Here is a 27,852-nt window from a genome sequence, read left to right as displayed (position 1 = left end):
GACATAAACAAATGATGCTTCATGCATCTTCTCCAGATGCCTTTACATCTTGTTCTTAACGTACTAGTCCCACACTTCACAGAAGAAGAAACAGACACATAGAAGCCAAGTCCATATACAAAGGCTAGATCTTTCCAAGCAGGATGTGGCTCCACCAGATCTTTCAAGGATTTTTAAGCATTTCCTTTCAGGTACAGGTGAAAGATGTTTAAAGACAGCCCCTTCCACAGATGAAAGATACCCATCATTCACTCTTTTTTTTTTTTTTTTGCGGTACACGGGCCTCTCACTGTTGTGGCCTCTCCCGTTGCAGAGCACAGGCTCCAGACGCGCAGGCTCAGCAGCCATGGCTCACGGGCCCAGCCGCTCTGCGGCACGTGGGATCCTCCCGGACCGGGGCACGAACCTGTGTCCCCTGCATCGGCAGGCGGACTCTCAACCACTGCGCCACCAGGGAAGCCCACCCATCATTCTTGAACTACCCACAAGCAGGGCTGACTCTCACAAACCATAAATTGAGACAATCCCCAAATCCTGCATTTAAGGAGCCTTTCTTAAACTCTAGGCAATAACTGAAGTTGTAAAATATTTTTGGCAGCTTCAAGTGACTCAATGCCAAGGACGTGCACACAAAATAGCATGAAAACTCACTTGGTACCGGTAGATGAGCCCTCCTCACCTCCCATAGACACAGCCTCTTATCTCTTTCTCTTCCCCACCCATTTTGGTCCACAGTCTCCCCTGTTGCAACCCTAAGATGCTCACTGTAACCAGCCTCCCAAGCACATGATGATGATGGACAAGGAAGTGGGGGCCTCAGAGTTGCATGCATCTATGGCACTGCTCAGCTGACAGCTTCACCTCCACACTCACTGAAATCACTTGGGTCTCTCCAGGTTTGTCCAGATTTTCAAAAACAGCCTCTTGTTTATCAGCTCGGACTTCAATGAGGTTTTGCTTGTAGTTAACAGTGAGGTTCCTCTCCCGGATAATCTCCTGCAGGGCATCTGCGTACTTCTTGACCCCAAAAATTGCTCCAAGAGAAGTGTTGAAAATGATATTGGCCTTGGATCGCTTCCCTGTCTGAGAAAAAGAAAAGAATAGAAACAACCAACATCAAAGTATTACTCCGGCCACCCTTTTTTTTTTAGCCTAGACAAGACTTAAAACCCTCAGAAGAGACCTCGCCTGCTTTCTCCATCACTATGCACTGGTGGGTGAGCTGTGGACCAATCCACTGCCTCCTCATTTTCTGTCAGTGACACAGCAACTAAGAGCAACTGGATTCAGGTGTTGTGGTGGACGCTGTTCAAAGAGGGCCAGAGATGAAAGTCAAGTCCAAGGGAAGATAGAACTGAATTGTTTATTCATATATTCATTTGTTGATTCACTCAATAAACATTTAATGAGGTCTTAGAGTTGGCCCAGTACTATTCTAGGTGCTGAGAGGACAGAAGTGAACAAAACAAAGTTCCCGTCTACTTGGCTCATATGCTGTAGTATTGTTCATATGTTTCAGAGAGGCTGGTATCCTCCCAAGTGCCTGAGATCTTAAGGCACCTGAAAGAGAACCTTCCTCTCAGGCCATCTAAGACTTGAGAGATGTTATGCAAAGAGAATTCCAGGAGGGAAGAAAGCTAACCTCTGACTCTTTTCTTCTGTTCAGCTCCTTTTAGGATTTGCTCACCTGGATCACACTATTTGAAAGAAGATGGGTGGGTAAGAACCTCAAAAGGCTGTGCCAACCCGGAATTCTCATGACCCAGGAGTGACCTTTTCTTAGAAACAGCAGTGATGGTGGACCTGTTCCTTAACTGCCCACCCCACAGGGTTGGGGCAGGTTTATATAACTCAGGGGAAGGCCTTCCCAGTGCCGGGCTCCAAGCACACATTCAACACCTCTTCAGTCCCACCTTCCCCTCCTCTTCTGCCCACCTGTCCCTTTACAGAACCAGAGGCTGCTTTGAAGCCTGTCACTGTCTCAAGTCAAGCCATACTTTGGTAAACCAACTGTGACATCCCACACATGGGCAGGAGGGCGACAGCAGCTTCTCCACAGCTTCTCACCAGGCGTACCTGAGCTGTGGACACCTGAAGATGTTTGAGGAACGCTGAGAAAGCATCCCCACCCAAACATCTCTTTCCACTAAGGTCCAAAGTTCTAAGTGAACAATTTTTTGTCTTTAGAGTTGGCAGTTTGTCTATTATACATCCAAGAATATATAATAAGAGCCAAAAAATATTCATAACACTGAAGTTGAGTGGGAGCAGCTGAGGATAGTATTATGTACAAACATGAACAACGTGCAACCAATTGTGCAAATGCACGGATATATTTAAACAATCTCTAACATATCTCACCAGTAGACTTTTATACACACATTTAAAAGTATATTACAAAGACTATTTAATAACATATAATACATATAAATTTGTATGTACAGTATAATTATAACCATGTTAAAAAAAACATGTATAGGGAAAAAAATGGAAGTACATGTCAAATTGATGACAGCAGCTATACCAAAGCAATTGGATTATGAATGACTTCTTCCTTTTTTTCTATTTTGTAAACTTCCAATTACATAATTTTGTACATATGTAATAAAAATTTAAAAACAAAAAAGGTATTTTGACATGGATAAAAATGAAATCCCTTCTGCCCTCCTTGTCTCTATCCCTGGAAAAGAAGCATACCTTCCTGAAATAGGCCTCTGATAAATACATGATCTTCTGCGGGGCTCCAGCGCACTTCACTGGAGTATTAGGGAAGGTAAAGATGGCATTGCCCTCCTTAAAGTCCTGCAGAGCTTTCCATGTCTTCTCTACCGTCCTAACTGAGTAGTTGGACCCTATTTTGGGATGGGCAAAACCTTCAGGGAGGCCTTTGATCTGCAACAAAGCACACAAAGAAATTATTATTTAACAAAAGTGCAAATGGAGTCTGTGTTTAGAGTCCTTGTTCTCTTCCATTTCTACAACCTCTCAAGTATTTCAGCACAATCATTAGCCCCAGGACTCACACACAGTGGAGCAGGCAGGTGGCTGAGGGATCTGCTAAGCCCAGAGCTGTGGTGCCTGCAGTCACCTGTCAAAGCACAGAACAGGCTTGGCCCGGCGGAAACCCTCGGCCTCCCTGGCCTGGAGACCAGGATTTGAACCTGTCTCTTCCCACCATCAGAGTGAGGACAAGAAGCCAGGCTTACTTCCTTTTTGGAGAACCAGTTGCCTTACTGGGAAGAAAAAGAACAACAGGCAGAACCAAGAGCCATACTGTCAGTGATTAACAAAATTAAATCACTCTGTATCAGGCTGGACCAGGCCCAGCTCTTGGTAAAGGCCGCAAAGGCAGGAAATTAAAAGCATGGACTTGGGAACCCTACAGACTCAGCCTGAGTCCTAGCTTTTCCACTTACAAGCATTGTGATCCTGTGTAAATTACCCAATAAATCAGTTGATGGGTCTCAAGTGTGGTCCCCAGAACAGGACCACCTGGGAACTTGTTAGAAATGCAAATTATCAGGCCCCACCCCAAACCTACTGGATCAGAAACTCAGAGAACAGACCAGAAATCTGTTTTAACAGGCCCTCCAGGTGATTCTGATGCACACTGAGAAGCTTATGTTCAGCATCTGCGAAATGGGGATAAAAACTGCTTCATGGGGTTGTTAGCAGGAATAAAGGAAACCAAGCATGTAAGGTGATTAGAAAAATGACACTTAACGTGGTAGTGTTTTGTAAGTATTAGTGTATTCCTGCCAGGAAGATTAACTGGGTCCCTGTCTTAAATGTTAGAAGGTTCATACAATGCAATGAAGATGGAAAGGAGTGAGTTAAGAGACTCAGGCACAAGCAGGGAACCATCAAAAACAGTCATCAAGATGGCCTGGTCCTTTAGAACCTCCCCAGGCTGTTCTCCAGCCTGTTCTCCCGGCTGTAGGGCACCCACCTGCAGAGTCACCCAACACCTATTCCTCAGGTCTCAAGGAAACAGAGTCCTATGGTCTCCTCCATTGCATCCAACATTAACAGCAACTATTTCTCTGATTACTGACCTTATCTTCTGCTGCAGTTTAAGTAGTTGTAATATTCTCAGTCTCAACAACAGTAACCATTTATTACCATAAAATCACCTTGCATTTTAATGTTTCTGCAGTTTCCCATCTATGTTAATATTCACTCTATTCACTATACCCCTGTGAGGGAGGGGGTGGAATATTATCGACCCACAGACACAGACGAGGAAACTGAAGAGCAAGGTTGAGAGACCCACCTAGACTCTTACAGAACCAGATCCCGAGGCCCCTGACCACTGCCTGTGGCTCTTCCCACAGGACCTCCATACTTCCTGGCTCCCAGAGAAAAACTCAGTATCCAAGAGATAAACAAACAGCAAATCTGCCTTCATCGTTTTTCTCTAGTCTGAAGAGGTTGTTGTTAAGGAAAAGGGTGCCATAAAGTGGTAACCAAGTTCCTTTTAAGGAGACTTGGTCATAAAGGGCAGTTTATGACGCCACTGAATCCAAGTTGCTTCTGGGAACCCTGAAGCAGAAGGAGCCGGTAAAGTCTGAGATGAGATAACAGGCTGTGCGCTGGGAGCTGTGGACCGTCCTACTGCACTGAGCAGACCAGCAAGCAGGACACGGCGCTGCAGAGACGCTCTTGGGAGCTGGTGGGGGAAAGAGGCGGAGGCAGCTGGGCAGAGAGAAGCTGCTGCAGTTCAACAGAGCCCAGAGATCCAGCCCTTCTGGAGGCCCAACTACATTCCTGCCCCCCGAGATCCAAACACCTTGGTATCCTCATCAAAGAAATCCCTTTTTGTTTACACTAACCTGGGTAGTTTTCTACCATCTGCAAAGACTGCTAAGTAACACAGTAGCCCTGGTAATGTTATTCATGTTCTCTTAGCCTCAGTTTCCTCACCTATCAAGAGGAGATAAGAATATCTACCTCGGGCTTCCCTGGTGGCGCAGTGGTTGAGAGTCCGCCTGCCGATGCAGGGGACACGGGTTCGTGCCCCGGTCTGGGAAGATCCCACATGCCACGGAGCGGCTGGACCCATAAGCCATGGCCGCTGAGCCTGCGCGTCCGGAGCCTGTGCTCCACAACGGGAGAGGCCACAACAGTGAGAGTCCCGTGTACAGCAAAAAAAAAAAAAAAGTCTACTTCACAAGCAGTTGTGAGGAGTCAGTATTAGATTCCTAGCGTGGTCCCTGTACATAGTAGAGACTCCACAGTAACAATTACTTTTAAATATTATTGTTTCTTGGTTTACTGCAAGAGGGTGCTAAGAACTCTCAGCACTGGTCTCTTCAAACAGTCCTCCTCTCACGGCACTGGGCTGTCGGGATGACAGGATGGTGAAGATGGGCTGTCTTTGCTAAGTCAACTCTGGTGGGCTTTTTAAGAGGCAAGGATGTCCCAGAAATCGTAACTGGCACCTTTCTCCATAGAGTCTCCTCCACAGTTCGTCGTTATATGAGGCTCATGACCCATGGCACCAAATTCACCACACCTTCACACCAAGTCACGGCTTGTTTAAACCTTCACAGAACACGTCCCAGGTCATTTTCACTACATCCTACCCTGGACATGTCATGATTCTGGTTTTTTACACAGAAACACACTTCAAAGACCCTGCTGATCCAACTCAGATGTGGCCCTCACCTGGACCGCATTCCTGAAACTTGTGACCTGGTCATCACAATGCTTTATGTGCTTCAGCTACTTATCCACAGTCCCCAATAAGCTTCTGGAAATCTTAATTACTAACTCACCCCGTTATGTTTTAGGAAAATAAATTTGAAACTCACAATTGTCAGAAGGCATCGGGCTCTCTAGCTCACTGAAAAGGGAGGTCTAAGGAACTTCTAGGGCAGCATTTATATTGTGTCAGTCACTTCATACCAAAAAACCCAGCTCTATGCAACAAAACTCAGACATCCTTCCAGCTCCTGATAAGCTAACTGCTGGTATTCTACCCTTAAAGTCTGCTTAGGAATTCACAATCTAAATCTTACTTTCAAAGGAAAATTTAATCTGTAATATAACCAACTAAGTCCTACAGAAAAAGGTAGTTTTCTTGTAAGTGTGGAAAAGGCTGCTATTTTGCAAGAATTACCATCAGGCCATGGACACGCTGAACTCTGATTAAAGTTTAAAGCTAGAACATATCATGATCATTGACAGAATCTCAGAGAAGACTTTTTTAAAACCATAAAAAGACTGCTGAGAAATAAAACTAGAAGGGGATTTCTTAAAACTTTCTTGTCAAAATGAATGTAAAGCAACTAAACGCTGTTTTGATCGTAGCATAAGTACGCCAGTGTAACATAAAAGTAGCTTAAAACAGTACCTTCTCGTAGTCCAGCTGAATTCCGAGAGCAATGATAAGATATTTGTAGGAAATCTGCAACATAAAAAAATGACATTTTAGACCAGGACCCAAAAGGTGGCAGCCCAAGGGCTGACTCAGGCCCCAAATGTGTGTGGCCAACACTGCGTTTCCATTTTTACCGTGACTGACTTGGGGCTGTGGGTCCTGCGCAGGACAGCAGGCAGGGACGCACGTTCCAGTTTGCCATCATGACCACCGTTCTCTGCTGCCTCACACCCTACTGCTTCACAAATATTGTATAACCTGCCTGGCCTCTGGGAGCTCGAGATGCCTGTATTTTTACACAGTGGAGAACGACAGCAAAGAGGCCACAGTGCTTCCCTAGTGCTTGTGTTAACACAACATTTTTCAGGTTGAAGAGTGGGAGGATGACTTTCAAATCTTAAAACAACCAGCTTTCTTTTTTTTTTAACATCTTTATTGGAGTATAATTGCTTTACAATGGTGTGTTAGTTTCTGCTTTATAATAAAGTGAATCAGCTATACATAAACATACATCCCCATATCTCCTCCCTCTTGCATCTCCCTCCCACCTTCCCTATCCCACCCCTCTAGGTGGTCATAAAGCACCAAGCTGATCTGCCTGTGCTATGCGGCTGCTTCCCACTAGCTGTCTATTTTACATTTGGTAGTGTATATATGTCCATGCCACTCTCTCACTTCGTCCCAGCTTACCCTTCCCCCTCCCCGTGTCCTCAAGTCCATTCTCTACTACGTCTGCGTCTTTATTCCTGTCCTGCCCCTAGGTTCTTCATGACCATTTTTTTTTTTTAGATTCCATATATATGTGTTAGCATACGGTACTTGTTTTTCTCTTTCTGACTTACTTCACTCTGTACGTAGGTCCATCCACCTCACTGCAGATAACACAATTTTGTTTCTTTTTATGGCTGAGTAATATTCCAAAAACAATCAGCTTTCTTTAAAAGCTATCTGGTAGCTTGTGAATCCCAAGCAAATCTGACGTGTCGTATGAATTGGATCAATATCATAACTGAGAAACTGCTCTTTTGAGGGTCACTAAAAAGGATGTGTGTGATATAACCTAGCTGATCTTGTTTAATGATCTGCTTGAAATTTAAAACTCCTCTCTTTAAATATGGGCATTGTGCTTATCCATGCTGAAGGCAAAAGTATCCATATTTATTGTGATGGAAATGGGGGTTTAGGATCAGAAGTTGGACAAGTTGAAGCACAAGAGTGTAAGCAAGAAGGATGTAAAGTGAAAGGACTTGCCTAGAAAACTGGAGAACGACTGCCGTGACAGGAGCCCAGAATGGAGCCACAGGTGGTGACTGCCACAGTCTTGTACCAAATAGAGAAGCACTTGTGTTATACAGCAGCGATGTTCTCCTCACTACATCGAATGCTCCTAGAGGATAAAGGTTATGTCTTGTTCCCTATAGTCCTAGAATCTAGCACAGTCACTAAATTAAAGTGAGGAAGTTGGTAATGTTTGCTGGATGAAAGGATAGGTGGATGGTTGATTTCAGTTGCTTGTGAAAAATACAGCTTATCAAAGTGGACAGATAATATATACATCTTCACCTGTATGATTTGCCTACCCATAGAGACTGGGTGCCCTTAAATTCCTTGGTCTGTAGGAAGGTGTACCAGGCCCATTAAATGGCTGAGTAAACTGTGTTGAGTCTTCAGGGTGTGAGGTCAGAGATGGCATGGGGTCTGGGGGTGGTGCCCTACAGGTAAGACATATGCACACTGTCAGCAAGAAAAGCCATTGGTTTGTGCATGCCTTGATGGTTCTATTAGAGCATAATATTGATTATTTTAAGGACTAGTAACAGACATGCTTAAGATTATGAAAAAAATAAATAAATAAGGGAGAATAAACCCTAAAGTAGCAAACAACACAAGAAAGCCTCAAGTCTTTTGAATGAGTTCAAGCTTCCAGGCCAGATGACCTAACTCTAAGGAACTGCAAAACCTTGTAGACAAAACTTTTGAGCAATTTCAGAGAACGGTGCGGACCCCGCTGGAAGGCTAAATATGGGCAAATGTTCTAATTTTATACAGGGGATGGGGGAGGTAAATTCTGACACTAACAATTTAGTAAATAGGATGTTTGAACATTTCAAAATTCCAGGCTCATCTACTAAACAGATGTCTCGTAATAATTTAGAAAAAGAAAAGCATCAGCATGTGTTCACAGATTGTAAACCTGCTTTCCATCAGTCAGCAGTCAAATACTCTGCGGGCGCAGGGTGGATACTCAATAAACCTTTCCTTTTCCTTTATTCCATGTATTCTTTTTTTTTAATAGATCTTTATTGGAGTATAATTGCTTCACAATACTGTGTTAGTTTCTGTTGTACACCAAAGTGAATCAGCCATATGCATACATATATCCCCATATCCCCTCCCTCTTGAGCCTCCCTCCCACCCTCCCTATCCCACCCCTCTAGGTCATCACAAAGCACTGAGAAGCTGATCTCCCTGTGCTATGCGGCTGCTTCCCAATAACTATTTTACATTCGGTAGTGTATATATGTCTATGCTACTCTCACTTCACCCCAGCTTTCCCCTCCCACCCCATGTCCTCAAGTCCATTCTCTATGTCTACATCTTTATTCCTGCTCTGCAACTAGGTTCATCAGTACCATTTTTTTTTTAGAGTCCACATATATGTGTTAGCATATGGTATTTGTTTTTCTCTTTCTGACTTACTTCACTCTGTGTGACAGACTCTAGGTCCCTCCATCTCACTATAAATAACTCAGTTTTGTTTCTTTTTATGACTAAGTAATATTCCATTGTATATATGTGTCACATCTTCTTTATCCATTCATCTGTTCATGGATATTTAGGTTGGTTCCATGTCCTGGCTGTTGTAAATAGTGCTGCAATGAACACTGGGGTGCCGTGTCTTTATGAATTATGGTTTTCTCAGGGTATATGCCCAGTAGTGGGATAGCTGGGTCAGATGGTAGTTCTACTTTTAGTTTTTTAAGGAACCTCCATACTGTTTTCCAAAGTGGTTGTATCAATTTACATTCCCACCAACCAGTGCAGGAGGGTTCCCTTTTTACCATACCCTTTCCAGCATTTATTGTTTCTAGATTTTTTGATAATAGCCATTCTGACCGGCATGAGGTGATACCTCATTGTAGTTCTGATGTGCACTTCTCTAATAATTAGTGATGTTGAGCATCTTTTCAGGTGTCTTCTGGCCATCTGTATGTCTTCCTTGGTGAAATGTCTACTTAGGTCTTCTGCCCATTTTTTAACTGGATTGTTTGTTTTTTGATACTGAGCTCCATGAGCTGTTTGTATATTTTGGAGGTTAATCTTTTGTTTGTTGTTTCATTTGCAAATATTTTCTCCCATTCTGAGGGTTGTCTTTTTGTCTTATTTATGGTCTCCTTTGCTGTGCAAAAACTTTTAAGTTTAATTAAGTCCCATTTGTTTATTTCATGTATTGTTTAAAAAATAATAACAGCAACATTTCTTGAGCATTCACTCTGTACAAGGCACTGTTCTGAATGTTTTACATGTTTTAATTCATTTAATCCTCACAGCAACCCAATGAAGTAGGTATTATTCGTAGTACCATTTTACAGATGAAGAAACTGAGGCACAACTTAATCACAAAGATTTACTGAACACCTTCTATGTGAGAGATATTGTGCTAAGTCCTGGACATACAATGCTGAACAAGAAAGACCCAGTTCCTACCCCTCCAGGAACTCAGTCTAGTGGGCAAGACAGACATTATCAGATAATCACACAAATAATTACTAAACCACAGAATGCTGTGATGGCATGTCAAGGGGGAACCTGACTAGTCTTGTAGATCAGGGAAGGCTTGCCTGAAGATGTCATCTCTAAGCTAACGATAAGCAGGAGTTAGCTAGGGGAAGAGGTGGAAGCAGCGTGTGCAAATGTCCTGCGGAAGAAGGAGGCCAAGGTATTTGAGGAATTGAGAGGCCAGTGTGCTGGAGTAGGAACAAGGAAGAGAACAGAATCAGGTTAAATCTGGAGAAGGAGCAAGGACCAGTCTACCTGGGGCCTGGTGTACACATTCCAAACAAACAGAACTCTGAATTAGGGAAAAGTCAGAGATACAGACACACTGAGGCTGGATTTCAGCAGTACCCTCGCATTGTAAATAGGAAAGTGTAAACAAAGAATGGAAATGATTTTGTAAATTTTTTAATATTTTCAAAAGAATATTGATTGATTTATGTAAGCTAGAAAAAAGTTCTCTAGGGGCATGTTAAAGAATTAAAACCTTGAACTTAAATGAAACCATCATGGATAATGGCAAGGAAAAATTGCTAACTGGATGTCTGAATCAAAAATCTAAAAGATCCAGGCAGGCTGGGAGGGTGAACCAAAACCAAGAAGAAGAGACATTATATGTAGATTTCTGATATCTGGCTATGGAATACTTTTGCTTAAAAAATCTCGGAGAAGAGTCTCACCAACTAATACCAACTTCTTTCGCAGCCCTAAAACAAGAGTCTACAACTCTCCCAAGGGTCTAAGCCTTAGATGTCGAAGCAGGACTCAGAAGTGAGAGCACTTCCCAGCGCCTCTCATTCTCAAGAGATAAGACAAGTTTCTGTTCCTTAAGATACACACAAACCCAATCACAGAGGACTCTGAGCTATTCCTATAATGCAAAGGGGTCTGACTAGGAGGCGGGCACTGCTGTACCAAAGGGGGATGTGTATTAGAAGATACAAGTCCGCTGGTCCCATGAGCTGGCAGCAGACTGGCAAGGGAAATGAGACCCCAAACTCAATCTTGTGAATTGAGAACAATCTTGTGTTTAATCCAGTCTGCTCTCCTGGACATGCTGGGGAAAATACGGAAGTGTTTCAACAGGGAGAAAATAATACATATATAATATATAAAATTTTTAATTTAATATAAATAAATAAATATGTATGTATATATTTTAGGATGGGGGATGCTTGACTTGACAGTAGATCATGTGAAAAAGAAGACCCAGTGGTTTGAACTGACCTCTAGCCCAGCATGAATCAGCACTGTGATAACTTGGCAAATGCTAGCTTGGATTCTATCTCGTTGTGGGAGAGACCGTCCCACTCTATTCTGGGCTGTTCTGTAGTGTTGGCTACTCTTCCAGGCACCTCTAGGGGCCATGGATCATGGGGGCAACAAGCCAGATGATGTCTCAAGCAGGGTAAAGAGGGTAGTGAGGGGGCTGGAGCTCATGAAATCTGAGGAAAGTAGAGACAGGAGGACAAGTCTACCTGAGGAGAAGACTGACACAGACTCTAAGAGCCACCTTCAAATAGTTGGAGGGTTTCTCCACAGAAAAGAGAGAAGGCCTTCTCTCCCACACTATAGGAAGAATAAGGGACAAGAGCAGTATTATGGCCACTGACACCTTGGCCCAAGAAAGAACAAAAAAGAGGTTACAGGAAGGTAGATTCTGACTCATTAAAGGCAGAACTTTCATATAACCTGTCTGTCTATAAAAAATGAAGAGGGATAACTTGTCAGAGAAGTCCCTGGCCCTGGAGAGTGTAAATACTAACCCATTTTAAATTCAACCCCCTACCCCACGTGCCCCAATCCCAGTAATTCGGCTCTATTTTTTAAAATTAATATTCATCACCTTCTAACACATTATATAACTTATTATGTCTACTGTTTATTGTATGTCCTCCTCCACTAGAATATAAAATCCAGGACAATAAGGATTTTTGTCTATTTTCCTTCACTTGTATATCCCTAAAACTGTACCTAGGTTATAATAATGCTTAATAAATATTGAGGAAGGAAGGAAGGAAGGGAGGGAGAGAGGGTGGGGAGGGAGGGAGGAAGGAAGGGGGGAAGGAGGGTTGGTTCAGCGTTGGTCAGGGTTCAGGGAAAGGCTGCAAACAATCTCTGACTCCTTGAAATTAAATGCAAAATTAGGTACATATATGCATTTTCTAGACTGGGCTAATTAAGATCCACACTCAGAAAGATCCATAACCTAAGGAAAGGTTGAGAATGCCTGGGGCCAATGGTCCCTGCTTAGAGCAAGGGGTTGGATCTGAAAGATTCCCACCAACTCTCAGATCCCACAGTTCTGTGAAAATGCTGAAGTGCCCAGTCTGGAGGGTGCCGGGTCAGGATATAAAGGCCAATAACACCCTGGGGGCCCAAGAACCATGGGAGCCCGGAACAGGCCTGTGCGGCACGATTGCTGTCCTGGGCTCAGCAGCAGACGAGGGGACACGATGCCCCGACGGCTCCTAAGCCTGTCTTCTCACCATCCTGCCCTCATCCCCTCAGTCAGACACAGGGGCTGCAGTTGCTGAAAAGCTGTGATCCCTGTGTGGTGGGGGTGGGAGGAGACTTCTAAATGGTGCAGAGCAACCATGAGCCTCAAGCTGCAGCAGCAGCAATTCTCAGCCCTGGCACCACCGCAGTCACACAGTTCCCTAACAGCTCTGGCAGAGCTCCCCCGAGTGTGACTGGGATGGATACTTCCCAACACCCGCTTCCTCTGCAGGACCAGGGGTCAGATAGAGAAGCTGGCTGCTTCAAAGGAAAAAGGAGGGAGGTACCTGGTATTTTCACACAGAGCAGCAGTATTTGTGCAATAAAAATTCAGGCATATGATACTGTACCAAGCAATAGGGCAAACAGTGGTGTTCAATAAATACTTGTCTTCACTGTTCATTTATTAATGCAGCATCACTCAGTCCTTCCATCTATCCCATCCTCCATTCCCCACACCCCCTCCCATCTCATGCAGTATTCAGCACACACACACATGCACACACGCACACGTATACCGCCCTCTTACCATGAAGCTGTCCAGTTTGATAATGGCTGTGCGTTCAATACAAGCCCTCAGGTTAACAAAAGCCAAAGGACCCGGACGGTTACCTCCTTGTCGTTGTCTGTGTGGATGCAGTTCTTGTCTGGGTTCAGATCAACCACTCTAGCTTTGATCCACTCTACACCAGATGGAATCACACTCGCTGTGGGACGGCCAGATGAGGCTAATGGTTTGGCACCAGCTCCCACCAGGGTCCAGATTGGCTGGTAGAAATGTCTCTAAGAAACAAAGTATTTGGAGATTCATTTCAACGTGAGGCCGATCAAAAGGGTCATAGCTAGGGCTTCCCTGGTGGCGCAGTGGTTGAGAGTCCGCCTGCCGATGCAAGGGACACGGGTTCGTGCGCCGGTCCAGGAGGATCCCACATGCCGCGGAGCGGCTGGGCCTGTGAGCCGTGGCCGCTGAGCCTGCGCGTCCAGAGCCTGTGCTCCGCGATGGGAGAGGCCACAACAGTGAGAGGCCCGTATGGCAAAAAAAAAAAAAGATAAGATAAGGGGGTTAGAGGTCTCCAGCTGTGAGAGCTCAACGACTTCAAGTCCATCTTGAACAGAAAAGGGAATGAAAATACAAACTCAGATTATTTTTTAGACTGCAAACAAGCACGCACTCTAGCAATCACTAAACCAGACACAGGAGGGAAAGTGCCAAAGGCCTGAGCCGCGCTGGCAGCTCCTGTGACAGCTCCTGTCATGCACTTCCTCACAAAGCAGGACAGACTCCATTCTGGCCTCCTGAATTGTGTCCAGTGCCTTGGAGGGGCCTGTCTCATCACAAAGAGTAGCCCCACTAGGAGGCCTTCCATGGGTTAGCTACAATCCACCACAGGCCACCTGATACAGCTCTCAGACCACTGTCATTTAAAATGTTGTCCCTGAATTAAAGTCACTTTTAAAAGGAAACAGGGACTTCCCTGGTGGCGCAGTGGTTGAGAGTCCGCCTGCCGGTGCAGGGGACACGGGTTTGTGCCCCGGTCAGGGAAGATCCCACATGCCGCGGAGCGGCTGGGCCCGTGAGCCATGGCCGCTGAGCCTGCGCGTCCGGAGCCTGCGCTCCGCAGCGGGAGAGGCCACTGTTAACAGTGAGAGGCCCGTGTACCGCAAAAAAAAAAAAAAAAAACAAATAAAAGGAAACAGACGGAGAGTGCCCTCCAGTCTCCCCACAAATCACAACGTGCCAGTTGGAGATGGCAGAAAAGCCCTGGGCGGCCTCGTTTGGCACTGGGGAGACTTCGTGAAAAGGACTGTGCCTTTCTTGCCCTACCCTCTCCACCAAACCAGCACCAGATCCATCTTGCTTTTTCCTCCCAAAGATACAGCTTCCCACTGGTACACACCCAGTTCCTTAGGAAACATTAAGCCAACCACCAAAAATCTTGACTATTTTTTGAAGCTTTGGACAATCTTAAAATATTTTTCATGAAACAGTGCTTTACAAACACTTCCCAACTTCCCGCCTCGTGTCTGCTACCTTTTTCTGCTTTATAATCTGTTTATAATCTCTTACACTTAAATTTCTCAAACCCACTGACACCTTTTCGGTGGGTTTTCACCTTTTCCCCCCAGCCCCTCAACTCATCACCCTTTCTCCAGACTGGAACAGGGAAAGGAAAGCGCAACGGCCACTGATTTTCCTCTGGACACGAAGACTGAAGGTGGAGGATGACACGAGTTGATGACACGAGTTGAATTGTTTCTCTGCAAAAAATATGCTGACATCCTAACCCCAGGACCTGCGATCGTGACTTATTTGGAAATAGGGTCTTTGCAGATGTAATCAAGTTAAGATGGGGTCACACTGGATTAGAACGTCCTTGACTCTCTAATGTCTATCCATCAGACTGTCTAACGTCTAATCCAATGATTGGTGTCCTTATAAGTAGGTCATGTGAAGACACTAGAGCCACACAGAAAGAAGGCCATGTGAAAACAGAGGCAGAGATTGGAGTGATCTACAACAAGCCAAGGAACACCAAGGACTGTCCAAAACCACAGAACCTAGGAGAGAGGCATGAGACAGCTTCCCCTTCTCCCTCAGCCTTCAAGGGGAGCATGGCCTTGCTAACACCTTGGTTTTGGACTTCTAGCCTCCAGAACTGCGAAAGAATAAATTATCTGTTGTTTTAAGCCACACCCTTCATGGTAATTTGTTATGGCAGCCCTAAGAAACTAACAGAGAGAAGAACATAAGCCAAGAGATCTGTCCTCGCTCTCTCCCTCCCCCCACCTCTCCCAATTCTTTTGGACAACCTGCTTTTTATGCCCAGAAAGAGAAGCACTAACCTGGGAACATGGTGGCCTAGGCATGTCATCCCCAACCCAGCCCCTAACCTACGCATGCATGTGCACCACACACACACACACACACACACACACACGCACTCAAAAGGGCGAGACTTACCTCGCTGGGTTCAACGATGGCCACATTCTCTGCACCCACTTTCCTCTTCATGCGGGCAGCCATGGTGATCCCACCACTGCCCCCACCCAGCACCAGCACCTCATAGTGGTTCTTGGCTGCGAGGCTGGCCCCTGTGTGAAGCTGAAGTGGTTTGGCCTGCTGACAGCCCAGCCTGAGGAAGCAGGCAAAGAGTCGGACACGAGGGCTAGACACCACAGCGGCCAGTGGGGTCATCTTCAGGCTGGATCAGGCTAGAAAGGAACAGATAAGGCTCTGTGTAAGGAAGGAGCCACTATGGGACCAAAGCATTTTCATTCAGGGAGGGACGACGGGAGGCTGGCATCTGGCCAGCTCTAGCTGGTTGCCGCCGTTTCAACACCACCTTCCCACCTGGCTGTGGTCAAGAGCTTCTTGGGAATGCTCCACAGGTGGCTAACAATTGGCTAAGCTTTCCTTTTCTCCCTCTCCTCCTCCTTTCAGGACATCTCAGACTTTGAACCAAGTAAGTCTCATCTTTTAAGTTCTCCTCATAATGTGCCTGTACCTCTCCTTGTCCCTCCCTAAAGCTAGGGCATCATCTACAGATCCTGCTGTCATCCTTCTCCTCTCAGGCACATTCCTCAATTCTTTCTTTGGCTTTTCAGTCCACCAAATATGTATGAGTCTACAGATAGACACCTGAACAATCCCTTGCCACAAAGGGCACCTGAGACCTTGCTGAAACAGAAATGGTCCAGCAGGAAACCCACCTTCTCTGTAGCTCAGAGTTCAGGCCAAGGTAATCAGAGCCTCAGCCCCACTAAGAAGTACCCGGATCTGCCTGCCCAGCGACACACGATTTAAATCACTGGCTACAGACACATAAGCAAAGGCCCTCCATATCTTTGGCAGTTTCAACCAGATGATGCAAAAGCCATAAAAGGAGCCCTGCCTGGTGTCATAAAGTTATATTTTATCAAAAGAATCTGCATATGCTGCTGGCCAGTCTTTTATTATATCCATCCAATTTGGTAAATAATCTCCACGAATAGTTTTTCCAAGAGACACACTTTACCTTTAGGAAAAGGTGTTTCTGCTCTGAGCTGAAGGCATCTCAGAAGCTGGCCTTGGCGTCATCCCATCCATAGATCCGGCCTTACATCTTGGATACAGTCTATTGTATAACTTGAGGGGTCCAGACCAAAATATCTCCCTCCCTGCATATTACAGCACCCCAAATTCCACCATCAAGCTCAGTCCTGTGGGTTCAACAATGCTCCAGGAACCCTTTATTAAAATGCAAGTACCGGGCTTCCCTGGTGGCGCAGTGGTTGAGAGTCTGCCTGCTAATGCAGGGGACACGGGTTCGAGCCCTGGTCTGGGAGGATCCCACATGCCGCAGAGCAACTGGGCCCGTGAGCCACAACTACTGAGCCTGCGCATCTGGAGCCTGTGCTCCACAACAGGAGAGGCCGCGATAGTGAGAGGCCCGCGCACCGCGATGAAGAGTGGCCCCTGCTTGCTGCAACTGGAGAAAGCCCTCGCACAGAAACGAAGACCCAACACGGCAAAAATAAATAAATAAATTAAACTCCTACCCCCAACATTAAAATAAATAAATAAATAAATATAAAATAAAATAAAATGCAAGTACCCAGCGGGGGGATAACACTTCTAGCTGCTAAGTCACCAACTTCTTTTTTTTTTTTTTTTTTGCGGTACGCGGGCCTCTCACTGCTGTGGCATCTCCCGTTGCGGAGCACAGGCTCCGGACGCGCAGGCTCAGTGGCCATGGCTCACGGGCCTAGCCGCTCCGCGGCATGTGGGATCTTCCCGGACCGGGGCACGAACCCGTGTCCCCTGCATCGGCAGGCGGACTCTCAACCACTGTGCCACTGGGGAAGCCCCAGTTAACCAACTTCTTAATGGGAACAACTTAATTATATGACACACCCCCACCCCCACCCCCCCGCAGTGGAGAAGAGGAAGGCTACACGAGGGAATTAGAGAAAGCTGGGAGGGAAAAGGAAAGGAAGAAAGAAGGGCCCTGGAGGAGTCAGAAGGAGGGGCCGGAGTGATGATTTTAATTAAGATTAACTCTACTCCAGTGTCTTGGAACCCCTGACAATCTCCTCAATATTTCAGATCTGAAAAGCAACCCAGAGCTGGGAGAAGGGACATGGGGGCTACAAAAAGTGGGGCAGGCTCATACACTGTTGCCACAAGTTTAAATCAGTATGACCCTTATAGAAAACATTTCTCATCCTTTGACCCTGCATTTACATTTCTGGGACTCTGTTCTAAGGAAGTAACCTCTAATACTTAAGAAGACAAACCTTTACAAAGATATATCTCACATATTCATTCATAATACATTCAACCCTGAGTTAACTGGTTTGTGGATTGGATCTGAGTACGTCCTGGTTACAGAAAAAATAACTGCAGGCTCCACACTGGCCAAGGAAGGCTCAGGCTCCTGACTATTCTAACCAAGGCTAATTTATGATTACTTCTCTTTTAAATATGGGGGGGTGGTGTGGGGAGATGGGCAGGAATAGCCATCTGCATGTTAAAACTTTGGGGAAGGGTTAAGTAAAATATGGTTACACAAGATGACCTATGTAGTCTTTTCAAATTATGTTTACATAATTAGTCTTTTCCAGAATAATTACGTTACGATCAGGATGTAAACTGGAATTACAATATGAGCTCTACTATGTAAGAGAAAATGTATTTTAAAAAATAGCAAAATGTTAACACTGGTTAAGTGGTTTTTCTCTGGGTTTTAGAATAATGGGTGATTTTGATTTCTTCTGCTTTTCTGTATCTTATAAAATCTCTACTGTACACATATATTAATGTTATAATAATGAAATCAATTTTGATGACAATAACAAACATGTACTAAGTCCTTTACATAAACATTTAACTTGTGAGATGGCTGTCATTATCATCCCCATTTTACAGATGATAAAACTGAGGCAGGGAGCTCACAAATGGTGTGCTGTGATTTGAACCTGGGCACTTCAGTGCCAGAGCCTCTGCTTTAAACCACTATATCTATTACCTCTATCAACAACAACAAAACAGTGCTTACATGATAATCTTAAATGGAAAAAATCCAGATATCTTTTCCACACTTCCCACAAAAGGGAAACCATTTTTTGCATGGTACTGACACCTAAATATTAGCAATGTTTTGATAACACTATAATTGATTCTTTTCCTCTTCTTTGAATGTGCTTTTCTCACGTTTTCTTTAATGAGCTTTAAATTTTAAAAATCACCCAATTTGATTTTATTTGTTTGGTTGGGTTTTTTGTTTGTTCGTTCTTTGTTTCTTAATCATTGAGGAGTGGAGGAAATCACCAAGTAAGATATTGCTGTTTGCTAGGGAAGAAGATATTTTATGGTGAATAGACAGTCATCACATCCTGCCTTTCTATATGTCCACAGAACAACGGAATCACAGCAAAACTCCTCGCTTGCCTTTTAGGGAAACCACTTTTTCATGGTCCTGACACAACATCTTAACTCCATGGAAAGAGTTACAAAATAATGATCTAAAAGGAGGCCTGGCTAAGTTTCTGCTTTCTAGCCATGCCATCTGAGGCTCTTCAACCTCCTAATTCCCTTCTAGCCTAATACCCCATGGTTCTCCCCTTGAAAGAGGAAAAGTTTATGCAAATATTTCCCTCATTCAGCCAAGAAGGCTAGTTCTGTTTTATTTCAGCAGTTACCCATAGCCTATTTCTGGATTCAGTGTAAATAAACCCAAAGTCCTCTGAACCAGTTCTATCAACTTCGTTAAAAACAGTCATCAAGCAGAATATCCTGGCCTTTGCAGTCAAATTTCACTTGTGAACCATAAACAAAAATTTCACAAACATAAAAGAACGTGTTAGAGGAAATGTTCCAAGCTTGAAAACACTTGAAAATCTCAGGAACACTCTCATTCTAACAATGTAATGTCATCCTCACTTTCAGATCAGAAAAACCAGAACCACAATCTAATGCTATTTGTGGAGAAGGTAGGGCATGATACAAAGTCAAAGACCAGAAAAAACCCAGGACAATAATGCATAATCATAATTTTTTAGTATCCCACTTTGGAACTGTGGTATAATAAAATATATATATTTGCACTTTATTCCCTGTTCATGGTACAAAGGTCCTAAAACCCTTGGAATTTCCTGGGTGACAGGAGTTGTTATTCAATAGCAAATAATAATAAGGAGCCCCTTTCAACCGTAACTGTTTATGTTAATGAAGTGACTCAGGATGGGACCCCTAGATAGCTTCACGATGGAGACCGTTCACCAGAAAGACCAAACATGTCATTAGACGGTTGGAATTTTCAGCCCCGCCCCCAGTCTCTGGGAGGAAATGGGGTTGAAGATTGAATTCTATAAAAACTCTTGAACAGGGGCTCCTCTGGTGGCACAGTGGTTAAGAATCCGCCTGCCAGTACAGGGAACACGGGTTCAAGCCCTGGTCCAGGAAGATCCCACATGCCTTGGAGCAACTAAGCCCGGGCACCACAACTACTGAGGCTGCACTCTAGAGCCCGCGAGCCACAACTACTGAGCCCGGGTGCCTCAACTACTGAAGCCCGCGCGCCTAGAGCCCATGCTCTGCAACAAGAGAAGCCCCCGCGATGAGAAGCCCACACACCACAAGGAAGAGTAGCCCCCGCTCGCTGCAACTAGAGAAAGCCCGTACGCAGCAACAAAGACCCAACACAGCCGTAAATAAATAAATAAATAAAATTAAAGACAAAAGAAAAACCTCTTGAACAATGAGATTCTGAGAGCTTCGGGGTTGGTGAACGTGCTGAAGTGCTGGGAGGGTGGTGACACACCCAGAGAGGTCATGGAAGCTCTGTGGCACCCCCCCCCACCCTCTCCTCCCACCCCAGCCCATACCCTGCCCCACGCATCTCTTCCATTTGGTCATTCCTGAGTTGAAATAAGCTTTATAAGAAACTGGTAAGCATAAGTGAAGTGTTTTCCTGAGTTCTGTGTGTCATTCTAGCAAATTATCAAACCTAAGAGGGCATCCTGGGAGCCCCAAAATTTGTAGTCAGGCAGGCAGAAGTGTGGGTCGCCTGGGATGCTATTTGCAGCTCTGGGAGCTAACATCAGAAATGAACTGTTGAACACCCAGTTGGTGTCAGAGAACTGGCTGGTGTTGGAAAAGACATACACCTGGTGTTAGAAGTAGCGTCAGAAAATATCGACAGGAACCAGGAGAAATTTCTGACATTGACCTAAACCAAGTCTGGAGCAACAATCAAAAAACCAGACAATTGAAGGAAGCAGGTCACACAATCTTAACCAGAATGAAAAAAAAAAAAAGGAAAGGCCAATAAAAAGAAACAAAATTGAGCTATTTGTAATGAGGTGGAAAGACCTAGAGTCTGTCATACAGAGTGAAGTAAGTCAGAAAGAGAAAGACAAATACCGTATGCTAACACATATATATGGAATTTAAGAAAAAAAAAGTCATGAAGAACCTAGGGGTAAGACAGGAATAAAGACACAGACCTACGTGAGAATGGACTTGAGGATATGGGGAGCGGGAAGGGTAAGCTGTGACAAAGCAAGAGAGAGGCATGGACATATATACACTACCAAACGTAAGGCAGATAGCTAGTGGGAAGCAGCCACATAGCACAGGGAGATCAGCTCGGTGCTTTGTGACCGCCTGGAGGGGTGGGATGGGGAGGGTGGGAGGGAGGGAGGGAGACGCAAGAGGGAAGAGATATGGGAACATATGTATATGTATAACTGATTCACTTTGTTATAAAGCAGAAACTAACACACCATTGTAAAGCAATTATACTCCAATAAAGATGTAAAAAAAAGGAAAGGCCAAACTTGACCCTGAAGTCAACAGAAAAGAAATAAAAAAACCTCTGTCAACAAAAGAACTAAGGAGCATAAGTCTAAGTCTCTGAGTCTCCCTAGAAGGTAGCCTGAAACACATCTACCTGTTAGGTTAAGAAATAAGAATTACCCACTAACGATGCAGAAGAATGCAGCTGCTTTCTCTCTACCCACTTACAAGGCGAAACACACACTTTTTAAAAGAATCAATAAATAGGGCAAAGTTAACTTTCATTTAACAAGTGGCACATTTATTTAATTGAAATAAATGTATTTCATATAACAAATACATGTCCTAGTTCAATAACGTCATGCTTTTAAGTTAGATAAAAATTCAATTAATGCTAACTTAATTGAGTGCTTCCTTCAAAGAATCAAAATAAATGCTTTGTTATAGCTGTAGTCTGACTGAAGTAAAATCCCTGCTGATTGAAAAATAATACAGCCTGCTAGGCATCTCCTACTTACATCGCTGGCTGCTGACTCCAGACACCCTGGTCTAGACAAGTCTTTGGGACTCCCCACCTCTCACAGCCAGCCTTTCTGGGACAAGCCGCAGACTGCCAGTGTCAAGAGCTCCCTAATCCTATGCCACATGCATGCCACTCACTGGGTGTCAGCTAGGACACTTGGCTCAGTTCAAAAAGAGCTGGCCTCTAAACAAGGATTATTCAGAGCATCTTAATGAAAGACCCAACAGGCCAGCAAGACTTAGTCAATCTTTCAGCTGTTTTTGCTCTTGAGGAAACAGAGGGTCTTTGTATGGGTCACGATTGTCTTATCTCAAGCCCATGCCAGGCTGGGCCCTCATTGCTTTCGGTTTCAATAACTACAAGGCCAACCTTTATTATATCGTCTTTGTAGAAAACTTCAAAAATCAAAGAGGAAAACAGACAATGAACAGCCTCCACCTCTCACCACCCACCCCACTCCTCCTACCTGACCTCTGGACCTCCAGCTTCCCAGCCAAGCTTATGCTGAGCTGTGATGTCCTGAGGGTCTGGATCCCCGTGGGTCCCAGTCTCTGAGACACAAGTGAACCTTGTCTACACAGCATGGGTTGGGCTTACACCTAGTGCCCAGGTGGTAAGGCTCCTGGAAGGCTCTTCCTCCTCCATTAGCTCCTCCCCCTTGGGCTTGCTGGGCCTTTTAACTTAAATCAGCCAAGGCTATCATCAGTTATTTACATCTCTCAACAAAATTACTTCCAGAAGACAGGGTTCGATAAGAAAAAGTAGGGAGAAACTATCATAATAATAATAGCTAACATTTATTGAGTGTTTACTAGTTGTACTTATGTTGTCTCAGAGACAATAACTTTGTAAAGAGGGTGTTAGTATCCCCATTTTACAGACGAGAAAATTGAGGTTTAGTGTAAAGTTAGAGCACCTGCCTAAGGTCACCTCACTGATTGAATAGCAGAGTTTAATTCAAAATTACTCCTCAATTGAGTTCTCAGTGTTAGACCTAAGAGATAATTCAGGGAAAATGCCTACCAGCTGAATTTTATTTAATTCAAATGTAAAGTAGCTTATGCCCCAGGGAGTGAGTTGGGAGGGAATATATGATATTAAATTTTAGCTTACTAAACAAATTGGAAGAAAAAAATTTAAGTTTTTTGGGGGTGAGTGAGGTAGAATAATAGTACTGATGTAAGTTTTTATGGGCCCTTAAATCTTTAAAATACTGGGATTCTTGCAGTTTAAATGATTTGGAATTTGCTCAAAAATATTACAGGAGGTGAGTAGGCAGGAGTGTAGATGACATCAGATTGGCCATGAGTTGATAATAATTTTTTTAAATTGAAGTATAGTTGATTTACAATGTTTCAAGTGTACAGCAAAGTGATTCCATTATATATATATATATATATATATATATATATATTCTTTTTCAGATTCTTTTCCATTATAGGTTATTACAAGATATTGAATATAGTTCCCTGTGCTATACAGTAGGTCCTGATTGTTTATTTTATATATAGTAGTCTGTATCTATTAATCCCAAATTCCAAATTTATCCCTGCCCCCCCTTTCCCCTTTGGTAACCATAAGTTTGTTTTCTATGTCTGTGAGTCTACTTCTGTTTTGTAATTGTAAATAAGTTCATTTGTATCATTTTTTTAGATTCCACATATAAGTGATATCATATGTTATTTGTCTTTCTCTGTCTGACTTACTTCACTTAGTATGATAATCTCTAGGTCCATCCACATTGCTGCAAATGGCATTATTTCAGAGTTGATAATAATCTGAAGCCAAGTTATGGATATATATATGGGCATTCCTTGTGGTAATCTGTGAATTTTTGTACATGCTGGAAAGGTTCCTCAATAAAAAATTAAAATGAACGAATGAATGAAACAGCAAAAAACAGAAATCAAAAACAGTGTGTCAGGGTGGACAGTACCTTTGCTCTTCAGTCACTGAAATGTTAAGGTCTAAGCATATTTCAAGTAATAGCAAGATAACAGAAATACAAGTAGTAGCAACACAATTATAATACTTCCCTCCCAAGTGTCTGGAGCTTTACAATTCACAGGACCCATACCTGAGTCTACACTGGAGGTATTGATACCACTTTACAAATGGGAAAACTGAGGCTCAGAGGGCCAAGGTGATCTTCCAAAGGTCACTTGAATCTGCAGCAGGGTCAGAGCTACAGTGAGTCCTTTCCGTGAACAGCAACTTTTTCTGAATGCCCTTTGGAGCAGCAATGCAGGCATTAGCGGGAGCCTGCAATTCAGAGGTGGAGAGCTCCCAGTCTGGACCTTCTCCCAGCTCCGGATCTCAAGATGACCTCTTTGCTGGGGCCCCACATGCCATCCCCCAGAAGGGCAGCCCTCCAGGTAGGGGCAGATCCAGGTTTTATGGGCAGTGAAGCCTATACATGTTGGAGACCCAAAATTACAAATACAAAATTAGATAGTTAATATTAATTTTGAATGAGAAAACAAGTCCAAATAAATGTCTGGATCCTTGGTGAGTCAAGACTCTTCTGAGATCTCTTTTAGGCAGTTTATCAGAAACATAAGCATAATGCTTTCTGGTTATAATCTGGCTACCCCTCTGTTCCTAGAACTCCCAGCACCCACAGAGACCTGTGCAAGAGAGAGGCCCTGAAGCTTAAACTTCATTTGCTTCTGGGTAAATCCACCTCTAGTGCCTACTGCACTCCTCTAGGGCACTCTGCCCACCCACCCCTCTGGGACTCACTGAACTGGCCTGGTCCCTCCCTCTACCAGTTCTGAGCTCTGCCAAAGCCCCTCCCACCCCTTGCCAGCATACCATGGCTACTTTGGACAATTTGAAGCTAGATCCTGACCCCTATTGTAAAACTGGCTCATCACTGTACCATCTCAGACTCCTATGTGCCAGGCACTGTGCTAGGCACTAGAGGTAGACATATCATCCCCATTTTACCAGTTGAAAAAAGTGAGGCTCCAGGAGACTGGTTACATCAAGGCCACACAGCCAAAAAAGGACAAAACCAGGATTAAACCAGAGGGGATGGAAAGGAGAGACGGAGAGAACCAAAGCAAACATCATCACTTTCCCTATTATACAAAGGGCACTCCTGGAAATTGGCTCACACGATTATGGAGGCTAAGCCCCAAGATCTGCAGTCAGCAAGCTGGAGATCCAGGAGAGCCAATGGTGTAGTTTCAGTCCAAAGGAACAGCGGGCTCAAGACCCAGGTAAAGCTGATGTTTCAGTTCAAGTACCAAGGCAGGAGGAAACCAATGTCCCAGGTCAAGGCAGGCAGACAGGAAGGGTTCTCTCTTCCTTGTGGGAGGGTCAGCCTTTTTGTTCTATTCAGACCTTCAACTGATTGGATGACAATACCCACATTGACGAGGACAATCTTCTTTACCCTGTCTACTGACTCCTCCAGAAACACCCTTATAGACACACCCAGAATAATGTTTCACCAAATATCTGGGCACCCTGTGGCCCAGTCAAGTTGACACATGATATTGGCCATCACACTCTCTGACTTAAACTATAAAAGGGCAGGTCCAAATATGGAAAAATCTCAGGAAGGAAACTGTCACTGTGACTGGACTGCCAGGAAAATACCAAACATTGCCCCCCAAATGCTATGGTACCTTAATGTGATCTCATCTCAATCTGAAGTACATGCAAGTATGTAGGCATATTTGTGGCACTTATCAATGGCACTGAATAAGACACTTCATGAAACCTTCCCGGAGATATTTTGAATCCTACTGTATTAATCATGTTTTTAATTTCTGTATTTTATGACTGACATTTGGGAGCTTTGTTAATCCTAAAGAGACTGCCCCTCTCAGGGCTAACCAACTTCTAAAGACAATACACAACTCAGTCTAGGAGCACATCTTTGATAAGTAAAGCCAACAAACCCAGAGTCCATACCCGAACCACTTCCTCTGTCTGGCTTTTACACTCCAGAAGGCAACATTCTTCTGCCCTAATCATCCTAGGACCAGACATCAGACAACTAGGGCAGTCCCTATACTCCAGAGCCCACTCAAATTATTCAAATTAGCCAATGACAAACCTGGTCCGTCTGTTCCCCCTGCCTCATGAAAACCACATTACAGGTTTTCCTTAATTTTTCTGCCTCCTGACCAACCTGCATGCTTCCCCATGTGGCCCTGGTACATGGTGTACCAGGCCTCCCATTCCTAGGGAACTCGGAGTCAAAACCCTGTCCTTCATGGCAGTCATCTCCTGATGTGCTGGTTTCACCATGCCTGATTGAAAACAAATCCCAGGTACATTTTTTTTTTAATTTTTTTTATTTTTTAATTTTTTGCTATATAACAAATTTAATCAGTTATACATATACATATGTTTCCATATCCCCTCCCTTGTGCGTCTCCCTCCCACCCTCCCTATCCCACCCCTCCAGGCGGTCACAAAGCACCGAGCTGATCTCCCTGTGCTATGCGGCTGCTTCCCACTAGCTATCTACCTTACGTTTGGTAGTGTATATATGTCCATGCTGCTCTTTCACTTTGTCACAGCTTACCCTTCCCCCTCCCCATATCCTCAAGTCCATTCTCTAGTAGGTCTGTGTCTTTATTCCTGTCTTACCCCTATGTTCTTCATGACTTTTTTTTTCTTAAATTCCATATATATGTGTTAGCATACGGTATTTGTCTTTCTCTTTCTGACTTACTTCACTCTGTATGACAGACTCTAGGTCTATCCACCTCATTACAAATAGCTCAATTTCATTTCTTTTTATGGCTGAGTAATATTCCATTGTATATATGTGCCACATCTTCTTTATCCATTCATCCGATGATGGACACTTAGGTTGTTTCCATCTCCGGGCTATTGTAAATAGGGCTGCTATGAACATTTTGGTACATGTCTCTTTTTGAATTATGGTTTTCTCAGGGTATATGCCCAGTAGTGGGATTGCTGGGTCATATGGTAGTTCTATTTGTAGTTTTTTAAGGAACCTCCATACCTTTCTCCATAGCGGCTGTACCAATTCACATTCCCACCAGCAGTGCAAGAGTGTTCCCTTTTTTCCACACCCTCTCCAGCATTTATTGTTTCTAGATTTTTTGATGATGGCCATTCTGACTGGTGTGAGATGATATCTCATTGTAGTTTTGATTTGCATTTCTCTAATGAGTAAAGATGTTGAGCATCCTTTCATGTGTTTGTTGGCAGTCTGTATATCTTCTGTGGAGAAATGTCTATTTAGGTCTTCTGCCCATTTTTGGATTGGGTTGTTTGTTTTTTTGTTATTGAGCTGCATGAGCTGCTTATAAATTTTGGAGATTAATCCTTTGTCAGTTGCTTCATTTGCAAATATTTTCTCCCATTCTGAGGGTTGTCTTTTGGTCTTGTTTATGGTTTCCTTTGCTGTGCAAAAGCTTTTAAGTTTCATTAGGTCCCATGTGTTTATTTTTGTCTTTATTTCCATTTCTCTAGGAGGTGGGTTGAAAAGGATCTTGTTGTGATTTATGTCATAGAGTGTTCTGCCTATGTTTTCCTCTAAGAGTTTGATAGTGTCTGGCCTTACATTTAGGTCTTTAATCCATTTTGAGCTTATTTTTGTGTATGGTGTTAGGGAGTGATCCAATCTCATACTTTTACATGTCCCTATCCAGTTTTCCCAGCACCACTTATTGAAGAGACTGTCCTTTCTCCACTGTACATTCCTGCCTCCTTTATCAAAGATAAGGTGACCATATGTCCGTGGGTTTATCTCTGGGCTTTCTATCCTGTTCCATTGATCTATCTTTCTGTTTTTGTGCCAGTACCATACTGTCTTGATTACTGTAGCTTTGTAGTATAGTCTGAAGTCAGGGAGCCTGATTCCTCCAGCTCCTTTTTTCTTTCTCAAGATTGCTTTGGCTA

The 27,852-nt window shown here is 44.0% G+C and overlaps 1 protein-coding gene across 1 annotated transcript in view; it reads right to left on the bottom strand.

Annotated features, from left to right (window-relative positions):
* The window catches only part of SQOR (sulfide quinone oxidoreductase), a 52,532-nt gene that overhangs the window by 8,815 nt on the left and 15,865 nt on the right, over positions 1 to 27,852 (bottom strand). Inside the window, exons 2-6 of the mRNA XM_060098356.1 lie at positions 15,621 to 15,871; positions 13,271 to 13,441; positions 6,356 to 6,409; positions 2,698 to 2,892; positions 874 to 1,083 (exon numbers count right to left, since the gene is read on the bottom strand). Of these exons, the coding sequence (XP_059954339.1) occupies positions 874 to 1,083; positions 2,698 to 2,892; positions 6,356 to 6,409; positions 13,271 to 13,441; positions 15,621 to 15,854 (864 nt within the window). The 5' untranslated portion in view covers positions 15,855 to 15,871. The remainder of the gene's footprint in view (positions 1 to 873; positions 1,084 to 2,697; positions 2,893 to 6,355; positions 6,410 to 13,270; positions 13,442 to 15,620; positions 15,872 to 27,852) is intronic.

Source organism: Mesoplodon densirostris, chromosome 4, assembly GCF_025265405.1.
Source record: "Mesoplodon densirostris isolate mMesDen1 chromosome 4, mMesDen1 primary haplotype, whole genome shotgun sequence".
NCBI lineage: Eukaryota > Metazoa > Chordata > Mammalia > Artiodactyla > Ziphiidae > Mesoplodon > Mesoplodon densirostris.
This window is presented reverse-complemented; position numbering and strand designations above follow the sequence as displayed.